This window comes from Gobius niger, assembly GCF_951799975.1.
Source record: "Gobius niger genome assembly, chromosome: 6".
Lineage (NCBI taxonomy): Eukaryota > Metazoa > Chordata > Actinopteri > Gobiiformes > Gobiidae > Gobius > Gobius niger.
This window is the reverse complement of record NC_136857.1, coordinates 24,819,939-24,844,489: the sequence shown is the minus strand read 5'-3', so window position 1 is coordinate 24,844,489 and position 24,551 is coordinate 24,819,939. Positions and strand designations below refer to the sequence as shown.

The 24,551-nt window shown below is 42.6% G+C and overlaps 1 protein-coding gene across 1 annotated transcript; it reads right to left on the bottom strand.

The window, feature by feature from the left end:
- Window positions 1-556: 556 nt before the first annotated feature.
- pdpn (podoplanin) lies at window positions 557-24,284 on the bottom strand. Its single transcript, XM_079558081.1, has 5 exons — window positions 23,868-24,284; window positions 4,942-5,421; window positions 4,704-4,812; window positions 4,299-4,356; window positions 557-1,799 (listed from the first exon to the last, which is right to left on the bottom strand). Exons 1-5 carry the CDS (start codon window positions 23,929-23,931, stop codon window positions 1,743-1,745), a joined length of 768 nt encoding a protein of 255 aa, XP_079414207.1. The 5' UTR covers window positions 23,932-24,284; the 3' UTR covers window positions 557-1,742.
- Window positions 24,285-24,551: the final 267 nt, after the last annotated feature.

Below are 24,551 nucleotides of genomic sequence, written 5' to 3'. Positions count from 1 at the left end.
ACAGAAATAAAAACAAAGAAACAAATCCGAAATCTGAACTTTTCCCTTTGGCGGCTGTGTTTTGAGAAACGTGGACGCGTACACGAGAGAAAGTCATTACCGCGTGCTGCATTGTCTATACATCCTGTGGAATTTGGAACAGACGCTCTCGGTGTCTTCGCACTGCTTTGTTGTGTTTCTAATAGGCTTGCTTCAATACCACTTCTTAAAGCAACATTGCGTAACTTTGCTGGACGTTAGCCGAGCCGGGACCTTCGCCGAGACGCTGTCCCCCGTCTCGCAATAGTGAAGATATTAGTAACCTGGACTGAAGTCTTCAGTTGGGGGGGTTGGGGTTGGGGGGGGGGATTTAAGCCACTGATGTTTTCAAAAATCTAACTACTATTTACATTTCTGTCATCTTGGACTGAAACGGAAAACTTTTCTGTCTCGCAATTTTGTTTCTGTTTTAGCCGGCACAATTACGATGAATATCCTATTGATTGTGGTCGTCATAATACTTGAGTAAAAGTACAGATGCTACTGATCAAATGGTACTCCAAAAAAAAGTGTCACATGATTACTTAAGTTAAGGCACTGAAACTGTACTAAATGCTTGAGTATTCAAAGTAGCGCCACCTACTGTTCTGGAGTGTCCATCATAAAGCTTTCCAATGGGAGATAAAATACAGGCAACTTTTCACGTTGAAGCCATTATCAAAATGTAGTGGAGTAGAAAGTGCTACATTTGTCTTTCAAATGGAGTGGAGTAAAAGTGAAATTTTAGCCATGAAAAATACTATTAGATATACAGATGTCCTTAAAACCTGTACTGAAGTAAATGTATTTTGTTATCGACCACCTCTGATCATTGGTAATTGACATGAAGGCTTATACAGAGAGAATTTCAAAGGCTATAATGTTCTTTATATGCTATGACAAAACAAAACAAAAAGGTTTTCCATGACTTTTTTTTCCCGACTATTAGTACAGTTGGAGTTACGAAATGTTGCTTGACAACTGATACTAATACTACTGCTACTCAACTTTTCAAAGGTCGAACAGTATTAATACATACAGTGCCATAAAGAGATAGCCTGGCCAGCAATCGTGCCACAGAATTGAATCTCAGTTAAATTTCGAGGGACAAAATCATTGATAAAAATGTTTACATTGAAAATACCCGAAGAACAACTGGGGACTTGCTTGTCAATGGGAGACTCGAAAGGCACTTTGGGACATTGGCACCTCGTGGATAAGGCGTGGCTGGCCAGGCTCATCGAAAAGTGAACACGATTTCATGTACAGTAACTAATTGTACTTTTACGACCGTCGGACATCCTTCATTTCCAAATCCTGCCGTGTGAGTTTGTCTACTTTCAACTACTTCGTAAGAAAACATCAAGGGAAGAGACGGAGTCCAATTCCCTTTTTATACTTTTATGAAAAATGTCTGACATCCTGTCGCCATCTTGGTGCGGGACGACAGGCGCTCGGACATAGATGTTAAGTGGGGGGAGGTTTTTTTTTTTTTTTGTCCCATACAGGCTTCCATACATACACATCGCCTCCCCCTTGAGTTTAGGCAACGGGTTTAGTCCTTTTGTATCGATTTTTATTTCTTTTTTTTCAGTCCAAAGTGGATGCTGGTTTGGTTAAAGTTGGTTAGGTCTGGGTTTAGTCCAAGTTTTGTCCTGAGTAAGTCCTGGTTTTTAGTCCTGGTTTTGGATGATCTTCTTTCGTGACGTCACAGCTCAGTAGTTTCAGACTTTCCAGAACTTGGAGCGCTCGGGCTGCTTGGCAGACTTCTTCTTCAGGGGCTGTGGGAAAGAAAAGAGTGCGGTTAGATGGTGATTTCATACTCCGGTGATGACTGGGTTACCGGGGGGGAGATAATATCGGATTAATTACCAACAAATACAGACGGCATAGCTGCCAGCCGGGGAAAACAAAAATGGGGATAGAACTAGTCTTATGCCTTTGACTACAAAACTGCTTTAACCAATGCTTATGGATGTATTACACACAGACACAAGGAGAAGTGCAAAGTGGTTTAACCTCTAAACCGAGGACATTTTGTACAGTTTGGAATTACCCAAATCTAGAAGCTTCTTGGAAAAAGAATCGATGTGGTAACGAAAACGAGGATGAAAACGCAACAAAAAACAATGAAAGAGGGGATGAAAAAAACACAAAAGAGCAACAAAAATTTGCCAGAAAAGCAACAATGATACAACAAAAAAGGAACTAAAGAGCGACAAAACGGTGACAAACACGTGTCGAAACCAGGACAAAAATAGCAACAATAAAACAATGAAAAAGCAACAAAAACACAACAAAAAAGGGATAAAAAACGTGACAAAAACGGATCAGTTTCGTAGGTCTTAGCTTTCAAATGAGGCGTCACACTGGCCTCAAACTCAAGCTTTTAGATTTAGGTAAAACCGAATAGAAGAAAATGCACTCGGTTGCAGTGGGGTTTAAGAGGTTAACAGTCCATAAATAAACAACGGAGAATGCTAACCATTATGCTAACCTTAGCATCTAGCTTTGAGCGCTGTTCTCTCACTTTTACTGGAACGTCTGCTTAATTTTCTTAAGAATGAGACTTAACATCTGTGTCTCATTTATATAGAGCCGATATTAACTCAACTTTGTTTGTGTCATTGTGTGTAAATAAGCTTATAGCCAAAAAGAGTGCAAAATTGCTAACCCTAGTATGACACAATGCCGTCAGTACCAATATTGTTATTTTTTTAGTTTAAATTTAAAAAAAAATTCTAGAGCTGTAAACATGGTGAAGTTTGGGAGGTATTAGTTTAACTCAAGTATTTATCAGGACGGATAAAGGTCACATATATTCATGGTACAAGTTTGAAGGTTTTACTAAAATGAACTCGATTGAGTACATAGATAGAGTAGTACAGCCACAGGGCCAGCTGTGATGGATATAGAGTAAATTCCCCATTCGCTTCATTTATATTCAACCTGTTCAGTTCATTTTACTACAACAGTGGAACATTTCTGGATGACTGAGAGCTTACAAAAACAGTCAGACGAGTTTATAGGCAGAGGAATGTCAGAGCTACTATAGTGGCTCATGGGCTGTATTTGTTAGAGACAAAATGCATATTATTTTCATCCTCAAGCCCAGTTCTTCTTCCAAAACGTAAATCATGCCCCATCACAGCACGGGCGAACTCAGGGAGGTGTATTAGAAGAATAGAATAGTTAACGTTGCCTTCTCGTTGCCTTATACCTGTATTATAAAAGCCTGCACTGGGGGCCCACTATCTCCATCTTACGTCTCTGAACATGAGAGAATGAGACAAGTTTGAAAAGCCACATCAACAAAACGAAAGAGACACTCTAATTCAGAATATTGTGAGATCGGGAAAGGCAAAGGAGAGTTATGTTTTTACCAGGGCCGTCGAGCACTGGATAGTACTTTTCATTAGTGCAAAAGGAGAGTTATTTATTTAGTGTTTCACAAAATATTTCCATTTTAGTTTGTGTTTATAAATGTGTAAATTTTTCATAATGGTCCATGCATTTGCCATTTAAAACAACTAGCCTTTGTAGTTTGGGGCACAGGTGAATATTACTGACACAAATATACTGCAATCTTACTTTGTCTATGAATAAACTAGTTTTTAGTGAAAAACATCTGTAGAGAAAATATGTCTAATATATGATATTATTTTTTAAGCACAAGACCTGCTACTTATGTGTAGATTTGTCGCTACAATGTCATAAAAATACAAGTGACAGTTTATATAGAGCAAACTGAGTTTTGCCTGCATGTGTCTGTAATAATATCAGAGTCTTATACAAGGCGTAAGACGCTGGATAAGCCTCTCAAAGAGATTTGCACTTGATTCACTCCTCACTAAAACCTCGGTGGTGTCCAGTCACAGCTGCCCTGGGGCAAACTGGTCGACACAAACAAGGATCAAACCTTAAACATTCAAGTTAGTGGGGGAGTTTAAATGAGCTGTTACCCAGATCATTTAAAAAATACAATAAAAGAGACTAGAATAAATTCTCGACTCCAACTTGTGACCGTCCTGTACAGAAGCAGAGGGAGGGGGAAGCCCCTGAGATAAAACCGTTTAAGTCGACGGCTGTAAAAATACATTGGTAATAAACAAAACAAAGCAGAAATAGTGTCATTAAGATAAGTGCGCAGTTCCCTCTGGACACTGGCACAGTTCCAGAGGATAACACAGCACATGTCAGTCTTGTACGGGACAGGGGACATTGTGTAGTTATTGTGGGTTAAAGGCGTTAGCTAAAAGTGAATAGAAAGTGAAATTTACAGAAACCATAACGCTGTCTTTTTTGGATTTGGTGGGTTTTTTGCCCTTGGGAGGAGCCCTGTGACAAAAAACACATGCATTAGTCATACATGCATCAGGCACAAACAATGCATATCAAGAGACCGTTTTCATGTGTGGTGCACAGCAAACATCGCCTGTACAGTTAGATTTATCTTTCACCATACAAGTTAAAAGGTAAAGATATGGTAATGTACTAAATGTTACAATAACCACATGTTTGTATCATAACTTCAGTTTGGAGAAATAGATAATATAGGCCAATATTAACAGCTCGCATTTGTAACATACCAATTCAATTTTTCTCAGTCTGAATGTCTGATCATTGCTTTAAAATACACAGTCATTTGTACAACCAAACATTATGAATCAGAGGTGTGTACTTACGAGTATTTGCCCATCCTCCTGACTACGGCGATGACCACAGCGATAACGATGACCACAGCCAGCAAAGCTCCGATCACAATGCCCGCCACCTGCCCCGAGCTCACGCCCTCTGTGGGGACACGGAACAGTGCGTTTTTACCTCATTATTGCTCTCCTTATACAGTAGGTGTGTTTCAGAGCTAAAGAGGAAGCAAAACCAGAATGTGCTTGTTTGTGAGCTTTAACTGATCTATCTCACCCTCCACCAGCACCTCCTCTCCCGTCTCTGGGGCGCTCTCAGCCACCTCCGGGACCTCCTCAGGGACCACCTCCGCCGCCTCGGTGACCGCCTCTGTCTCCTCGACGGGGGCTTCAGTCACATCCACCACCTCAGGCTCGAGCTCCGCTTCCGGGGCTTCCGTGGGGGCAGCTGGGGCTTCAGTCTCCACCACTGGGGCTTCTGTCTCGGGCGCGGCCTCAGCCTCTGCGGCCTCTGTGACCACCTCCGCCTCCGGAGCCGCCTCGGTCACCGCCTCCTCCTCCTCGGCCGCTGCGGGGGGCTCGGTTGCGGGGGGCTCGGTGACCACGGGCAGTTCTTCCTCGGCGGCGGCTACAGCGGGGGCTTCGGTGGCTTCAGGTACTACGATGGCCTCCTCCGTGACAGGGGCGGACTCAGCCGGGGCAGTCTCCGGAGGGGCATCGGTCGCAGGTGCAAGTTCTGCAGGCAGCTCTGTGGGACCTGAGGAGGACAGGAATAACAAGAGGAATAACAGTGTTCATAAATCCCATTAAAGGTCATCATGCATTTTTTAAGTTTTAATAACTTTCATCATTTCATTGTGCTTGGAATTGGTTGATAGGTTGATATCTAAACAAAATCTCCCTCTGCACCAACTGGCTCGCAGCACAACGTGGCTATGATAGTTCCACTAACCTGCAATTGTGCGCCAATGCTACCAAGGCAATAAAGCATTTTATTGAGGTTTTAGAATAGCCCCGCGTGTGTGTGTGCATGGAAACATTTTCGCCACTAGAGGCACTAATGAGCTTGCGAGCTAATTTCTTTTCATTGTTTTTGTCATTCACAGTGTGCGGCTTATTGACGTTTCTCCACGGTGGATTTAAATGTGCTTGACAGAGATATTTACAAACCTGGAAATGACTAAGCCAACCAAGAATTATGCCCAACCACAAGTCTGGAGCCTCGAGATAAAGCTCGAGTTTACTTTCGCTATAGCGGCTGAGCTCTAACAGTCCGGGTTAGTCTAAGGACAGTGTATTGAAGGTGGACCAATACAACTGTTGTTTCTCTTTGTCCTATATCGCAGAAACCTGCACAATAGAGTTGTCAACGTGAAATCTGTTGAAGGGACAATGGAGTAAAATTGCTTACTCGCTCGCTTACAACAAAGAAAGTGGGAAAACAGGAGTGCTTCCTTCACCGCCGAGCAGTAAATTACGAAAACCAGGAGTGCACTTTGGGGCAGGGAAAATCCATCAAAAAATACTCAAAAACTAAAGCGCTCTCTTGTTCAAATGCCGTCTAAATGGACCAACACCATTTCACCCTTTAACCGGCCTCGAGCGCCTTGGGTTTTTTGTATTTTCTTTCCACATAATTACCCCAATGGCCATGTCCTGCTGCTCCTGCTCTGTTAATAGAGTGAGAGTGAAAAAAAACAACAACACTGTTTGGCTTAGGCTTTTAGCGAGTGATAATCGCGCCTGTGTGAAGACGGGAGGACAAGGTCAGAGCGACAAGATAAACATTTACACTGTGTGACCTTTTGACACAGTGACGCTACATCTCTGAAGCCACGCCTCCTTAATATCAGCCACCCAAACGCACCCCGTCTTCCCGCACCCACTCCTTCATCCCGTGTCTGCCACTAACTGCTCACACTTAAGGAAATTCATCTTCATGTTGTAAGGGCTTTGTCAGGTTAACCTCTTGTTATGTGCTCGGTTCACGTGGGGGTTAAGAGGTACATTTTTTTTCCATGTGCTATTTTCCGGACTTTAAAAATAATAATAATTGTGACTACATTGAAATTCGAGATCATTGTAGACTAGACTCTCGGACGCGCTGGCACGCCACATCCCCTGCCTCGGCTTCCCTCTGACGGCCGGCATGGTGGAAAAGGGAGCTCCCAGGCCCGGACGCATGTGCACTTCAATGGGACTTTTTTACTGCAGTACTTTGGGGCTGGGTGGGGTCCCGATGACGTTAGCGAGAAATACCAAAACGCCCGAGCTACTGTTGATCTTGTAATAATATCTCAGGAAAAGGATGTCTGCTGCCGGACGGTTAAGAAAAGGAAAAAAAAAAAAAACTGGATGCCATTCCTCAGGGCTGTTACATGCATTATATAGAAAACAAATGGGCCGGTAAAATGGTACTGTCAAGGGTTTGGAGAGGCATGAGAGGAATGGGGGATATATATTTCTATAGCTGTTTAAAAATAGCCACTACAGACAGATGGGCCCATTCATTTTCACAGTGTGGAAGCTCTCCCACTCTGCCAACTCACGTAGCCTGTACAAATAAATACATCAATATATTGCATTACTTTTAAAGGTTCTGTTAACGTCTTTTTAATTTGTGGAATAAAATTTAGTTTGGCAAATAAAAGCAGACATTTGCAGGGGGAGGAAAAATCAATCAATCACTGTTCGCTATAGCCTCTGCATTCAATTATAAAGCAGTTTCATTAACTTGCTAAGTTGCTAATTAGCTTTACCCTGACAAGAGGCTAACACATTATTTTTATACTCTTTTTAGACAATTTCTGATTAAATTGGTTCATTTTGTGTTTTTACAGAACACTATCCACTAGAAGAAAAAAAAAAAAGCACACGGAGTTAGCCTCTAGCTTGTAGCATGAAGCTAACCTTAGCATCATAGCATTCTCCGTTTTTCATGCAGGCTATGGGCTGTTTGAACCACTTTGCTCCTCTCTCCATGTCTCTGTATCTTCACTTGGTAGAAAATATATTCACAATTCAGCATTTGCTAAAGCAGTGCTGCAGTAGTAGGTGAAAGAGTTGTTGTTTTTTCTCTTTTCCACCTCGACTGTGGCCATTTTTGGGCGCTCCCTAAGATGCCGTCTGTATCTATTTGCTACTAATAAGTTTATAGAGTTGAGAGCTATGCTTGGATGTTCATTTACATAATAACAGTGGCAAAAGCACAGAGAAAAGAGAGGCCTAGTCATATAAGTGTAGGATTTTGAAGCTCCTAGTTATTATAAGAGGTCTGGCTTGCCGTTCTTAACAGCCCGCTCATTTAGTAAAATAGAGACTCCATCCTGAATGTCTGTCATCAAGCCGTGGCCTTGGTTTTTAACCTAATAATTTCCCCTTCAATAACCCCTCTTCCCTTCGGCCAATATCCTCCAAACCACATGAAAATATCTAAACACCGTCCTCTCTCTTCCTCTCGCTACCACACACTCTGTCTCTCTCTATCTCTCTCTCTATCTCTCTTCCTTTCCAGAGCGAGAACAAGCGGGACTAAATTTAGGAAGTGACATCATACAGCCCAATTTTAGTGAACTGCTCAGACTTGCAATAATAGTTGGTTAAAAATAACTGTGAATGGACCCACTATTGTCCTGTACTGTACATTAGCGACACAGTAAATAAGACCAAATGTGCCACGATACAAAGAGAAGACAAAAGGAGCTGGAACTTAATGGCTATCGTATTAAAGCACAGAGCGGAAAGAGGAAATCCAAAACTAGCTCGTATTAGTGCAACCATGCTCTAATAATAATAATGATATTATTCTATTTAAAGGGACTGGATGCAAGTTGGTCATGATATACTCACTACTGCCACCTCAGGTCTTATGTGTAACTGCACCTTCTATATTAAGCTCATGCATGGCGGCATTTCAGACCTGAAGTAACAGCTTTCTGAGTGACAGTGCAGGATTTTAGAGGCAGTTGTGGTGAACAGGTCTGAGCTCATTCTACACATTAGGACATGGCTGGAACATGTTGGTTGTAGGAAAATACTTAACATTTTTAAACTCCCTATTGTCCCTTTGTGAACAACTATGAGGTCATTGTTATATGACAAGAATGATCCTAATTTACATGTTTACTACAGCATATTAATACCATCATTGTGTGCAGACTCTAGAATGGTGTTTTGTCCACTGGTGGCAGCCTCTACCAAGCGGTTAAAACGACATTATTATCTTTACTCAAAAACTGTGTACTAAAGTTACAACATTCTACAAGGTTTTACTACTGGTACTTGTACTTTGTGTGTTGACAGGTTTCTAAAAGTGCAACCATGGTCCGTTTGTCATTTATTCCCCACACAAGGTGGTGGTCAGCTGCCCTGGGGCTGACAGACGGGAAGCGTGGTTGCAAAACACGTTCATACTTCATACTCCAGCACGGCTAGTGAAGTGTCTTTCCTGACTGCACAACGAGCACTCCAACCACTGCGCCCTGGTCCACGATCACAGGGTGAGTACATTTCCTGATTAGAAGCACAACACCAAATAAGGTGCATTTCTAAACCATTTGTTGCATTGCGTCTGTAGCCATAATAACCCCGCGCTCCATTGAGTTTGACCTGTGTGCAATCATCCTTAAACTGCTTTCAACAATCACTTCATTATGTTACAGTTCCCACAATTATCTGCATGTGCCGTTTCCTCCCGCTGTGTCCAGCCGATATCGGGCCATCACTGAGCACCCGGACTTCCTCCGCGCTCCTTTAATCTGCCCTGCCAGTCTTCCTGAGGCGCCCTGCCCCCTCCGGATACATGCTTGAGCTGCAGGAGGGTGAAGGTGGCACTCTCGGGAAGCTGTGGAAATGCTTAGAGCAGATTTGGGTGCAAGACAAATCGCAGTATACAGTGTTTATGGCAAGGTGAATGAGTGGATTGAGCTCTTTCTTGACTCGCAGTTAACATTTGATTACTGGAATGTGTGAAGCCTTTCTGTGTTGAGTTTAAATGTTATCACTGTGTCAGCTGGGTTTCCTCTGGGCTCTCTGGTTTCCCTGATCCAGCCAAAACATGCATAATAGGCTAAAATCTCCTGAAAGGTAGACCTACTCTGAGGATCGCAAGATAATTTCAAGAAATATATATTTTATTTTACTCATGTATTTTGTAACAGTAGATCTAAATGACGTCAAATAACATTGTAAACAACTAAAATACACATGAATTAACTGAATAAGCACTATTGACAGCATCTAACCATGCCTGTTTATTTGATTTTTGTTTTTACGTTTATTAACGAGTACATTTCCACTGACATCTCAGAATATCATTTTTAGGAATGTCCTCCAGGCCCTAGAGGGGAGCTTACATGTTTAAGTGGGGAAACCAGAGCACCCAGAGGAAACCATATATACGCAGACACAGGTAGAACTCCAAACTCCACTCACAGAAATGCACCGAGTGTTCCAGGACTAGGGAGTGAGCAGAAGTCTTCACTAAGAGGGTCCTATGCTCAATTCCTGGAACCTTTCAACTCCCCCATGGTCCTAACTCAAGACCTGGAGAGGAGTTCCCCAGGAGCTGCACTTGGGTCCCCCACTCTTTCCTCATGTGACATTGAGAGATGCGTAAGGCAAAGTTCTCATGTGGGGCAGTGGCATCCACACATCCAAAAGTCCACAGATCAACATCCGCTTCACCGAACATTGTTGTGGTGTCCTTGGGCAAAGCACTTCACCCATCTCGCTTAAGCAGTGAATGCGCTATGTGAGTAATGGAGAGGCAAACTTGCAAAGCCAAAGCCTTCATTATTACCATAGGACAAATACAGTACTTTCACATCTTAGCCTTATTTCAAACAACAGCCTTCAAAATGCTGGATTAAAGTAACATTTGAGCCCAATCTGAAAACGTGTTACACTTTGTTGAAATAAAATCGCTACTGGTGAAAACAAAAACAAAACTGTTACACATCAGTACATGATCTGTGCAGCGTGTGTTGCTTTCACAGACCCTGATTCAGAAGAAAGGGGTCTGCTGAAGAGGAAAAGGGAGGGGGCTTTAAGGGCCTGAGCTCCACTCCTATCTCACATGAGCAGGTCCCATGTGTGCTGACAGCAGCGCGAAGTGACGCATCTGCCAATCCGCGAGAGAGTGCCGGGTCCGGTTTCCTGCCAGAGATTCAACACGTACTCCCTAATGCAATGGAAGTGTGTGACCACGGAAAGTCAATAAAATACACTTCAACGTTAAAGTTGTTTGACCGATGTTAATGCTAGTTGTTTCTATCCCGTCAGTGTAGCTTTTTAATCATAGAGAATGTCGTATCGGACTGCTGTTCATAATGAAATAGAAACAGTTCACTTGGAAATTTAAGCCATGTTCATGAAAATTAAGGTCAAGCCAGTGAGATTTGAGATTGTGACGTCAAAGCTGTTAAGATTTGTGGGATTCCTGACCTATTTCATATCAACAAACAGTGGATATTCGTTATTCGTTTTCACTGTACTGTACAGCAATTAATAAATAAAAAAAATGAATAAAAAAACAAAGCAATGGAGATTATGAAATGTAAAATACTTGGGTTGTCATTCACGTGAAGCATCTGGACATTAGTGTTGAATGCGTTTAACAGTAGTGACCCGGTAGCTTACTGTCTTGTTCAACGGCTCTTTCCTCTACATGTTTTTAGCTTACAAGGACAATGTTTGATAGACCCAAAACGTTCCCCAAAATGACGTCATCCGTCATAAAAAATAGAGTCTTGGGATCAAATGTTATGACAGCCTTTGATCCCAAGACTCTATTTTTAATGTTTCAGATTAATGGGAGACATAAAAGCAACGGAAAAAACCTTCTCCAATGCACTGCCTGTATCTCAGCAGTACTTCGCCGAACTTTATATATAAGTAATTGTCACGGTTCCAGTCTACTACTCCAGACTGTTTGCAAAACAAATGTCATCTAAAGACGCCATCAGACATTTCATAGTGAACTTCTTTTAAAAAACGGAGTGAGGGAGGGAGAGGGAGACAGCTGGGCCACATGTATCGGCCATGTCCTCCTATAGAATGATAAATAGCGGACTTACGTAACATTAAAAAAGCAAAAACACTTTTATGTAACCTCACTGCGACTCAACACCAGCTCCAGATAAGCAATGTGGCTCCCAAAGGGTCAAGAATCTGCAAAATGAAGATAAATGCAGCTACTGAGACGAGAATCTTTCTACCTCGTCCCGACCGCCTGCACTCAAAATAAATAAGCTACAAACCTCTTCAGCAGCGGAAGCATGAGCCCCCTCAGCCTCTCCATCTCCTCCTCTTCACTGCCATCGCCAGCTGACTAGTCCCTGTTTCCATGTGTTGTTAGAACACTGAGGCATGTTATGAGAACAAATAACGGCAAAACAGTTTGAAGCAATAAAATGTGTGGTATGTAAGGTCAGCAGGAAGAGGAGGGTATTGCGGTATATAAATATAGATGGACAGTCCTAGAAGTATTTACGCTCTAGATAGTTAACGTCCTCTGCACATGGTTTGAAATACAGTTATGAAAACACCAGCGAAGGGTGCATGTCTCTTTACCAGCTTCACAACAAAGTGAAACAATTTGGAATAAACAGTAACAAAGTAAACCTGCTCCTTTAATGTCCAGCCTTCTGATAAAAGATTCCACAATATTACAACCTTTGTCTACAATCGTGAACTACAACATCTACACAAACAATTGAAACAAACAAAGAAACAAAGAATTGGCTAAAACAGAAAACATTCTGAATTGCGAACATGGCTAAGCTACAGCGCAGGTCATTTGAGCCCTGCCAGTGACAGCACAAGCAAAGTGGGAGGCAATGGACTTTAACTACATGGACCCGTTGACATCAGCCTGCGAGAGGCGCATGTGAGAGTGGAAGAGAGAGCGGACTAAACATGCAGGATCACTGAAATAACACACCATTCCAGGTATGTTTCAGATGAAGGAAACAGTGATCAGTAAAATAATAATAATAATTTACAAGGCATTAAAACAAACTATTCTAAATCTATTAACCTCTTAACCTCCGCCATAACCAACATTTTCTTCAGTTCGGCTTCACCCAAATCCATAAAGTCACCACAGCCTATTAGGCCAGTGTAATGCCTCATTTGAAAGCTAAGGCCTACAAAACTAATTTTAACCGAACCTTTTCCTCGTGTTGTTGCTTTTTTTGCTTTTTTTTTTTATTGCCTTCTTGTTGTGTTTTCGTTACATTTAGCCACATTTTCATTGCTTTCTTTATCATGTTTTTGTCGCTTTTTTGTTACATTTTCATCCTCTTATTGTCTAATTTTTGTTGTTATTTTGACACTTTTTTCAAGAAGCCTTTAGATTTGGGTAAAGCTAAACCTGGGGGAAAATGTGTTCAGTTCAGGTGGGGATTAAGAGGTTAAACCTGGCAGGCTGATGCTATAGTGACTAAATGATTTAAAGCCAGGCTGCGGATCATTCCAGGTTTTGTCATCAAGTCAAATGAACTGCACTCAGAGCATTTGGAAAAGGATCCAATGTGTTCAAAACAAAACTAGCTGTCTCACTCGCGTTGACGTCTTAGGAGAGGCTCGTTGACGGTACAGACGCATGTTTTTCGTGGCGTCTTTCTACTTCCTACTTCCTGAAACTCATGACTGCTTTTACCCAACCGCTCTGCCGCCGTTGTCCCTGATACAAACTTTATGAACACGCAGCTTGAACAAGGGGCTGGTCTCCTCATCGTGCACACGGCGCCCAGAGCCTCTCTATTCTTAGCTGCACCCATCACCTGAGCTAAACCACCCACGCAGCTAGCGAAAGGTTGCATTTCAGCCTCAGTTTCCCGTTACCTTGTGATGCCGTCAAGCAACGCGCCGGGCCTCTTAGAAGAGCATGAAGCCAAGTCACCGAGCTCTCAATATGAAATTACTCACCAGCGGACTTTCGACCAATCACATCCGAGCGGGAAGGGGGCGAAACGTGCCTGTGTAGCGCTAAGCTAGCAGCACAAATATACCCAAAGTGGATTATGTTTATGTGAGTTTGAGCAGATGTTGTCAACAAATTAAAGGTGTACAGCGACGCATTCATAACACAGCCTCTTACGATGATTATTACTAATGCTTTTAAGAACATGTCAACAGATTTGTCTCGATTTATTTGGAGTTATGACGCAGCAATCCCCGCCTCAGCGATAGCATGACGTATCAGCAGTAGCCCGAATGCACCGCTGAAGACGTTGCCAGTCGATGAGAGAAAGGCTGTGATTTCAAGCTCCACCGGGGGAACTGGGAGCGCGTATGTGGTCGCGCTGATGTAATTGCGGCGAAACTGACCTGACGCACCAGCGAAAATTGAACTACGTAAACGTTTAGAGGCACAAAGTCTGCTTTAAGAGTTTTTTTTTATGAGTCAGAGGTGCTGAGTAATCCCTAAAATCTCCCTTCTTTTTTGGTTTGGAGACTGCTGGGTACACTGCTGCCTGTGCTAACAGTGGAAATACCCAAGATTAACAGAGACAGTTTTCTTGAATTCAGAATGTTTAATAAGGGGAAAATGGTTTTATTCATAACAATTTGCTAGAAACCGTACGTGGGTGGAGTATCGTCGAAAACATTCACTATAGTAGTAACATTACTTTAAAATCATTTAACTCCAGTAAAAAAAAGGAAAGAAAAAAAGATTAGTTTTATGTTTTTTCAGTAGATTGGTTACAGTAGTAGTTCTCAACTGCTGGTTCCGGACCCAAAGGTAGGTCACAGAACTGTTTTAAGAACTTTTCCTACAGAACATTCCTTTCAATATTTATCTACTAGAAATGTATAGAAACACCAGAATCAGTTAAATGGCTTTTACAGAGCTACATTTCAATAACAAATTTAATTCTTATTGTGCCTTGTCAGGACTATGGTGGGCCCATCATAGTCTCACCAGTTGGGTGAAAGGGTCCAGGGATCCAAAGGTCGGCCTTTCATATCCCGGCTCCAGCTGATGGAGACATTTCATTGTGTTGGACATGACACTTTGCCCCCTTGTGTGATTGAGTTGTTGGTGGTAGCATTGCTCCCGTCAGTGTGCCACACGGCAGCTGTGGCTACAATCATAGCAAACCACAGAGCATGGAGTCAATGATTAATGAGAGCTTGAAGTTTGTTAACTCAGGCTTATAAAATGCGATACAAATGTAAGCCATTATTATAAATGTGATCAAATCCAACTATCTAGTCTGACATTTTGTATAAGCTTACCATAAAACAGATAATGATTATGAAGGTATTTATAGATTTATGAACACTGTAACTATGAATCTCTACCATTCACTGTCACTCTTGTTCATCCTGATGTTTTTCCATTGTTTATATTCTCTGTGGTGAGTGTGCCACAATGGGCTCAGCATTCGCCAATCAACTGGATAGAAGAAAGCCTGTTCACCCACATAGCTTTTTACCAATCACTGTCCCCGTGGCCATTTGCAACAGGAGGGAGTACCCGGCTTACAAAATCTGTTCTTAAAATCTTGTCTTAAACAGAGAGTGAGGGTGAACTAACCACTCTGCGTCTGCAGTCTAAATACGAGCTCCAAAAAGCCATGGATCCACACAGGGGAGAGAGGTGGGAGAAGCAACATCCATCATGTAACCCCTATCAGCCGCTGTCATGGGGGGGCCAGGCTGCTGATGCACATGACAGGGGTGGAGTAGGAGTAGGGAGTAGAACTACGCACCTCCAGGCTCTAAATGCTTTTAATTTACACAGGTTTGGGGGAGTGAACCGGAGACATTCTCCAAGGAGAGATGAGTCAGCTGGAAAAAGACCTACACCTACAAGTTATAAACATGAGACAGAGGGGTGGTTGTCTGGAGAGTGTTGGTCTCTCTCAAGGGGTTATTTTCAATGAAAGCAACAGTAAATTTACTCATTAGCATTGGGCGCTTCAGGTTTTCTCCACACAGACAGGCCCCCCAAAGTCCAGGAATCAACACGGGGACCGTCTTGCTTTGAGATTAAAGTTCCTAAGTCTGGGCGCTGGGCTATCGTTAGTGTCGTCCTGCGCTAAATAATGTTCAATTTGCAGTGTTTGTGTTGTCAAATCAGTTTCTTTTTTTTTTTACTTTAAACCCCTCCCTGTTCTATTGTCTTGTACCAGGACAAAACGCCTCGCCTCATGCACTGATAGAAGGGGCATCTGGACTCCATCAGGCCTGGCCCAAACAGGAACACCATTATGACCAGTGGACCAGCGTTCTCCGCCCGTACAAGCCTCTCTTTCCGATTAAATTCCTCTAAAGTAATGGATGGAAGCTGGCACAAGACGTCATGTAAACGTACGTCCACGCCGTGTAACTTTCTTTTCAAACAAGCCCGATAGCAAAAGCGCAGCCAGCCCTAACCCCGAGCCGTACATGAGCAATCAGTGCACCTCCGGCTCCCACACTGCAAAACACTCCTGGTTGTGTAAGTGGTCCTGAGTCAGCGGTTATTCTTTTTCCACCGCATGAAGGTGCTATAGACAGGAGACATCTGTACATTACACCAGCATATTATACACACTTATTCAAATGTTTTCCCATAACGCAAGGATTCACTTTTGCCAAGAGTTGCTGCTACACAAATAAACTGTTAAAATGTTAAACTAGCATGGTAACACATAGTAAGTGATAGAGGTGATGTCAGGAGCCCACACTGTTGTGTCATTGGGCCAAACACTTCGCCCACCTGTGTGATTTTGTGACCTTATATACTGTACAAAGAGTTCTCATTGGCAAACTTCTGTTGCCCTAAGGCAGCCGTGCATAGCCATATAGAAATTCATAGGTTATGAAATGGTTGAAGGCAGTGGTTCTCAACTGGTGGATTAGGACCTAGAAGTTCTCAGTGGAGGAAGGTCATCATCCTTTCCCAGAGAACGTTTCTTTCAGTAACTAGTTTTTCAGCAAATTGTGTCAAAAGACGACTTAACGAAAGACTACATCAGGACCAAAACAAGACTAAAACTGCACTTTCACACATTCATGAGTTCAATGTATTGTTTGTCTTTGGCTGAGTTTGCAAAAAAAATGTGTCGATCTCAGTCAGATGAAGACTTTAGTGATGTTGCGATATATCGTGGCTTCTTGCGATACGGATATTGCATCACCTAATGTCACGATACGATACTTTTTGTGATAAATATCGCGTAGCCCTAGTTTTGAACACGTCGTCCGAGCGCTTCTCAAGTTGCTGAAGCCGTTGTGTATAATCTCCAACCAGCTCTAGCCAGCCGTGTGGGTTTCAAACATCCTAAAACAGACATGAGCTCTTTCTGCTGACGGAAATATTCGCCATGACCGAGCAGTTTTCCGGCCATGTGTCTCATATTTGGAGCATTAGAGAACTACTTCTTTTTCGTCTTTTTTTTTTTTTTTTTTTCCCTTCCTGGGATCGGGGCGTATAGAGGCAGGGCATTGACCCCTCTCCTCACAGCGAGCAGAAGTGATGGAGGCATTATGGGCGCACAGACGCAGACAGAACTCATTACGGAGACGACAAATGGGGCAACGGGGAGGGGAGAGGGGAGTTTTACAAGACACATGGGCTCTGTGAAGTCAGGAGATGCAAGCAAGCCAGAGTATACCTCACTTTTCACAGGAGGAACACGCTTAGAAAAGGTTTGGGTTCATAATAGAGCTTCAGAGGGTAAGCAGGATTGATACACAAGACCTCATATTTTGTTGTTTGCAAATGACATTATATTGCAAAAATGACTGCAATCCTTTGAGCTGTTGCTTTAAATTGGGATTTCTGTTAATCTGGCAACCCAAGTTAACAGTCGAGCAAGTAATGAATCTTTAAAGGACTATTATGAGATTAAATCCAGATTAAAGCAGAGCTCATGTAGATTCAAACTGTAGTAACAAGTGCTTGAGTGTTGTTTATTTGAGCCTAAAGCCAGGATTTACAATAAACCAAAGAGATTTTCTTTTACAGCTTAAGTAAATTGCTATAGTATGTTCAGGTTATGGGAAGCTACTAAAATAAAGCCTTTCTATGTATGTAAATGCCATAGCAATACAAACATACCGTAACAAAAACAAATGGGCAAAACTTGAACCATGAAGTGAAATGGTTGCTTGTGTTCATGTAGAAATCCCGTCAGATTTTGCTGTTTTGTGTTGTTGTTAAACTTTCCATGTTGCAGTTAGGGGTTGGTTAAAAAAAAAAAAGAAAACAGTAAAAGAAAGTATATATGACTTAAAGGTTACCTAATAGCACTATAATCCTCTCAGCTCCTGAAACAGATCGTCTTTCACCGTTTTATGAGCTCACAAAGTCTCCAGCCAAAATCCTGAATTTAATTAGCCCACGTTTGAAAACGCTCAGCCAATGGGAGGAGAGCTGGGGCTGCGCAGTCAGCAGACGGCCAATCACAGAAGTGGAAACGAACATCTCACCAACCAGTCAGAGCGATATGAACAAACTACAGCATAATGATAATGACAGCACTTTTAGGAGAATTGTAAGAAAGATGGATATTGCAAACGGTTTGAAGCAAAACAATGCAGTTCATTTCCAATAGTTACTTGTATCCAAACAGGCTCTGAACATGGGACGTTTCTCAGGAACATCCGGGTTTCAGTGGAGCGTAAAGACCAAGGCCAACCCAGGGTGCTAAGGGTGCTGCAGCACTCCCTGGTGGATGGTTTGCGCATTGTAGCTAACATAAAATACAAATAAGAAATAAGCACAGAATGTGTTCCCACGGTTCTGGTAAAGACTGTTTCCTGTTTGTGTTTTATTCCCAAGGAGAGTTAGCTGTGTCTTGCTGAATTAAATACATTTAAACACTAGGCTACATGGCAGAAAACAAGCAGCTGTTGGATACTTACTTACATGTTAAAAACCTCTGTAAAATAGACTACTTCACAGAAGGACATTTCTGTGTTTATAACTGAAAGTCTTTCAGCCTTGAAGCTAAAGGCTGGCATTAACATAACTTAACAAGTGGTAATACAGCACCACCATCTGAGCTAGTTTTTATGAAACGTGTTTGTTTTACGTTCTGTTTTGAATGAAAAATGTACTTCCAAAACCCAAAGTCCCTGCCCACTGTCACTAGCACCATCTCCATTAGTAAATTTTACCCATTATGCCATGCAGCATGGGTAATCTCCTCACACATGGACCGCCGTAGGGATGATGATTAATTAGCGCAGCGGCTAACAACTCAAAGCTAACAAATAAATTCAAAGATATGTTTGCAAAACGCTTTTGTCAGGAGTATTTAGCTAGAAGATGATCCTACATTGTGTGTTTTTCTGTTCTGTTTTGCAATCTGACTCACAGAGCCTATTCAAGAAGATGCATAAAGACGGCAACGAGTCATAGCCTACTAGGAGGCGTGGTCTAGCAAGGGGGAAGGAAGTCTGCAATGAAAATCATGATCTTATCACTCTTTATAGAAGTTTTCTTGTGGACTATGAGAATGTTTAGCACACACAAATATAGTCATGTCAAAATCAGGTCCTTGTGGATGTTTTAACACAAAAAAACAGCACCCGAAGCTAGCCGTTAGCAAGTAAAATTAAGCTAGTGTTAGCATTAGCATTCCCTGCTATGTACACTTTTTTTTTTTCTTTAGATTTCTGCTCAAAATGTAATGAAAGGTAAGGTACTGAATATCGCAATTATATCATTATCACAACTTTCAACACAGTTATAAGTAATTCAAGAACTAAGAAGGGCCAAAATGTATGGGAAAAAGGATGCGAGTTTGAAAAGGAAATCCTCCCAATTCTCTGGAGATACATATGTAAAAAGTCTACATCGAACACACATGCTGAGGAGCACACGCGATCGGCCTAACTCCGGCCCGCGCTAATGCTAATCAAAGGTTTAGCTCGGTAGCGTCACATGTCGTCGTCTCCACCCGCTAATGGAGCAGGCATGTCTAATGTGTTAAGGTTCTCGTGTAAAAATAGTTCCGGGTCCTTTGGCCCCCCTCCCCCCACCACCCCCTCGTCCCGTTCACTTCAGTGTACAGAGAGAGGGGGGGAGGGAAAGGGAGGGGCAGACAGATTGGAAGAGTGGAAGATGGAGAGACAGTGGGGAAGGAGAGAAAGAGGGACAAAGATGAGAGAAAGGAAACGTAAGTTAGAGGCGAGGGAGAAAAGTCAGGGACTGTGGAGAGAGGGAGGGAAGAGAGAGAGAGAGGGTAAAGATGGACAAAGGAAGAGGGAGACAAGGGAGAGTGAAAAGAGAGACACTGTCGATAAGAGTGATCAAGGGATATATAAAACAAATGGACAGATAGATAAATAAACAAATAAATATATGATTAAAGGGTGAGTGAGAGAGAAAAGGGGACAGAAGAGGGAATAGAGACAAATATTGATAGAAAGAGGTGAGAGACACAAAGAGAAGAAGAAAGTTTGAGCTGAAAGAAAAGAATAAAAAGATAAAGGGGTGACAAGACGGAGAGGGAGAGACAGTAGAGAGTGAAAGGGAAGAAGTGGAAGAGGGGAAAGAGGAGAGACAGAGGGTGCAAGAGAATGATTTGGATACGAGTGAGAGTGTGTGTGTGAGGCAGAATGGAGAGGAGGGGGCTGAGGGCTTTATATCCCACCAAACATGGGTAAATGCCAAGGGGGAGGAGCTGATCTCCTGACACATGTGGTGGGCAGAGAGGGGGGGGGGGGGGGGGGGGGGCAGTAGGGGCAGAGGGCTGGGCGCCTCCTAAAGAGACACTTAAATATAGAGAGTCTGGCTATTATTAAACACATGGCTCACACGGCACCGCGCAGTGGCCCAGTCCGAAGACCTGAACATGCCACACCCCCCCCATAAGCCCACTACCATCACCAGTGTAGTGTCTATGGAGCGCACAGTTTATATCGTATACTGGATTTGATATTGTCCATGCAGTTTTCACAAAGCTGTCCTCCACATGTTTAAAGCCCGTAATCCATCATAGCATGAAAGAGTGTTCATCGCTGCGCCATTGATTTGCAAACCGCTAGCTGAAAGTGAAACATTGTTTTGACTGTTTTGTAATGTGCCCATCGCTCTACTACCTGCAATGACAAGCCCAGTCCCTCCTTTCAGTTTCTTTACATCAAAACGTAAAACAAAAATGCTAAGGGACACATTTAGTATGTCCACTTTAATATCGTCTAAACAAGGACTTTACCAGCCCTGAATCCAAAAACATAAAAAAAGGTGGATGGATTCATTACCGAGTCAGTTTGAAAGTTGAAATAAAGCAAAAAACAAGTGAAGATACAACGTCAGGAAAGAAAGGTCAATTTGAACCACCACACTACAAAATCAACCCCATTTTATTTTGAGACATATAAACAACAAATAGACATAACTGAAACATCATGGAAGAGAAGAGACAGACCAAAACCAAACATATTGAACCGTACATATATGAGCTATACTAAGTTGGGCGTTTTGTTGTGTAAACTTTGAAATCTGATGATTGAAAAGTGGGTGAGGTTGCTTTGCTGATAATGAGATGTACGGTTAGCACAATAGCGGCAGTGTCGTGACCACAATCGTGCCTGGAAGGAAGGAATGGACAGATTGCAGAACGATTGAAAACAGAAGTCTGAAAATCTCGGTGTCTCTCTCTCTCTCTCTCTCTCTCTCTCTGTCTCACTGTTTTTGTTTTGTTTTTTTCTTTCTTTCCTCTTTGGGCCCGTCTCCAAAAAGGATACGCCGCGCTCCTCTTTCGTGCCGTGCCAAGAATTCGCGGCTGCAGTTGTGGAGTTGTGCCGTATTACATCACATTGAGTCGCTCTCTCTCTTGCTCGCTCTCTCGAACCCCGCTCTACCGCTCGCTCGTGCTGAGAATCGGCCCAAAAGTTTTACTAAGGCCTGACGCAGACTTTTGGAGAGATGACAATGTGGGAAATGAGGGCAGAAAATAGCAGCGGATGCAGAGAGACGGAGATGTCTGGTAAAGCGATATTACACATGATCTATGGGGAGACTCTGCTCATTGTCTGGAGGGGAGTTCAGCAAGTTCAATGGGAAAAGGTAGCCTGTAAATGTGTGGAAATTCCCCATAATACACTGTAATGAAGGAGAATATGAAAAGATTAAAAACTGAATTGACTAACCGGAGGATATAAGAGTATATTAAGCTAAAAGACAAGGTTGTTTTAAACTTTTTCAAACTATTTCCAACTGGACTCTTGCAAACAATGAGCCTCTATCACAAAGTGGCTTCTCAGGGCCCATCATTGTTGGTCATTGTTAAGAAGTTCACCGACAACTAAAGAGGGCGTGTCTGATTGATTCATTAAAAAAAACGTATGCATTATTGGATTGGTCATTACCCAGAATGCCACAAACAAAAAGTCAACTTAATGGATACAGCTGGACAAAATTCGCGATTTAGATGGACGACGAATACCCATCCTCCTGATCATGGCACAGGGTTGTCGACAGGAGTACACAAGATCTCAAAGTGGGAGTCGACACATACACACAAACGGCAACATCATAAGGGGGGGCGTGGCTTAGCCTAAGGGGGAAGGAAGCTTGTCGTGGGAATCATTTGTCGGACTATCAGCACATTTAGCAAATTAGCAAACGCAAAAATGTGGAATCCCAATCATATGACATTCAGAGTGACAGCAAAAAGTGACAAGCCGGCACTCGCTAGGTCGCCATTAGCATGACGCTAACGTTAGCATGACACTAGCATTAGCATGACGCAAACGCTAGCATTACAGTTAGCATTCTCCGTTAACTATGTATTTATGGGAGGTTGAACCACTTTGTTTTTCTCCATGTATATTATTTGGTAGAAAAAAACATAAATAATTTAGTTCTTTATTAAAGCAGTGGTAGAGCAGAAAGTGAAAGAGTATTTCCACCCCTTGTTTTCTTGCTCGCGGGCGTTCCCAGAGATGCCGTCTGTATCTATACCAGTGCGCGGGTCTAGAAATTGCACACAGCTATCAAGCACACCAAATCAGACAAGAAACCGGTCCATTAATGCCATAAAAAAACAACCTACCCTCTTTAAAGACAACCATAGATAGATGAACCCCTTAACATGCAATGCTCAGGACCGTCATCTAATAATGTACGAATTTCTAGAAACAGTTATGTATTAATAGCCTCACGTTGGCCACCAGTTCTTTGCCAAATCGTGCTTGGTTACTTATATCAGTTTAAGCCTGAAGGTCAGCGAGATTTACTGTGGCAGTTCCTCCGCGCTCACTATTTCAAGTAACCACTACTTACAACATTGCGGTATGTGGCTCGAAGCTACTGTAGCGTGTACCGAGTCGCGAGCCCAAGATCAAGCAGTAGCAGGGTTGTTCTATCAAGTCAAGTCAAAACGATAATGAAGTTCCGCTATCAAATCACTCGTCGCCGCCACTGGACAGCTGGTTTTTGAAGGACTGACAAACCATTTCGCGAGAACAAGGGAACAAATTAGCAGCTTAATCCTGCAACTCACCAGGGCGGAGAAATACTCAGCGCCTCAGAGTTAATATCAGATTTTTTTTTGTCTTGAAATTTGACGATCTGATTCAAATTGTTGAATGAATCAGCAGCTTAGGTTAAGTTTAATTTAGCTCCAGTATCAGATAATAGCTCACCTAGGAACTCTTTCTTCACTGTGGATCAATGGGTGTCGGTTTTCATATGTCAATTACTGACTTAAATATGAGGGAAAAGTGCATCTTGTGTTTTCTTTATGAATTTATGCCTTTATTCACATAGAAATAAGGCAATTATATTTTCATTCATTTTTGATGGGGATCAATCAGGCTAGCAATGAGATAGAAACCCTTCAGAGTCTTAAGGTAAGTGCAAGACTGGAACATTTGCCGTCTGTAGGAGCTACTTTCAGTGACAATGTGAGAATAAGCCATTTATTTATCACCAAGTAAAAGTGTCTATGTTAAAAGAGCAAACTAGTCCGAATTTCGTTCTTTTACTTTTTGCCCGCAGTAACTCCATCAACACAAAAAGCAGGAGTATCATTTTATAACTTTGACTTGGACGCTCAAATATAAAGTTTACAGTTGGAAGAAATGTTTCACAAACCCATGTGCGTGCGACTGAATGCTAGCATCAGTTTTGCTGGGAAAAAGGGCGTGTGTGTGGTGGGCACATGGGGGTAACAGCAGCAACAGCAGGGGTAGTGGACACAGTGTACTAAAGCCAAGGCTGACAGCATGATAAATGACAAGAGTACTCACTGGCAAATGTGAAGGCGCAGAACGGACCGGCCAGAGCCAAGAAGAGCAGCAGCTGGAACTTCATCCTGTCTCTAAGTCTGTCTTCTTTTCCCCCACAATAAAAAATACTTTAGGACGGTCCCTTTCGGAGGGTCAGGCAAACTTTTTCTTTTTTCTTTTTTCTTTTTTTTTGGTAAATGTGATGTAGAGGGGATGGTTCCGAGATGTGATCTTCGAGAAGTCTTTCGAAAAGCAAAATGTCCTAAAAAAAAAATGAAATAAAGGGAAGAAAAATTGAGAGCGGAGTCGGGGAGATGGATTTTTTGGCAGCAGACTTGAACAAGCAGTGGTAAAGGCACAGCTGAAGTGAGAAATGAGGGGAGTGAAGGAGGGCTTGTTGCTCGGGTGGGATGGGCCCGCGTCTGTAACACCAACAGGCAGGTTTGTGCCGGCGAGGAGGAGGGGTATAGAGGGTGAGTAGAAGAGGAGGAGGAGGAGGAGGAGGAGGAGGAGGGGGGGGGGGAAGAGAGAGGTCCCGGGACTGGCACTGAACCATTCGCACTCCTCATAAACACGCGTGGAAGAAATAGCAAGCGGTGTGTACTGTATACGGGATGGGGGGGGAAGTTAGTTGAAGGTGACTTTTTTTTTTGGATGAGGGAAAGGATTGAGGTGGAAAAGGGGGCAGTGGAAGGTCCTGGGACT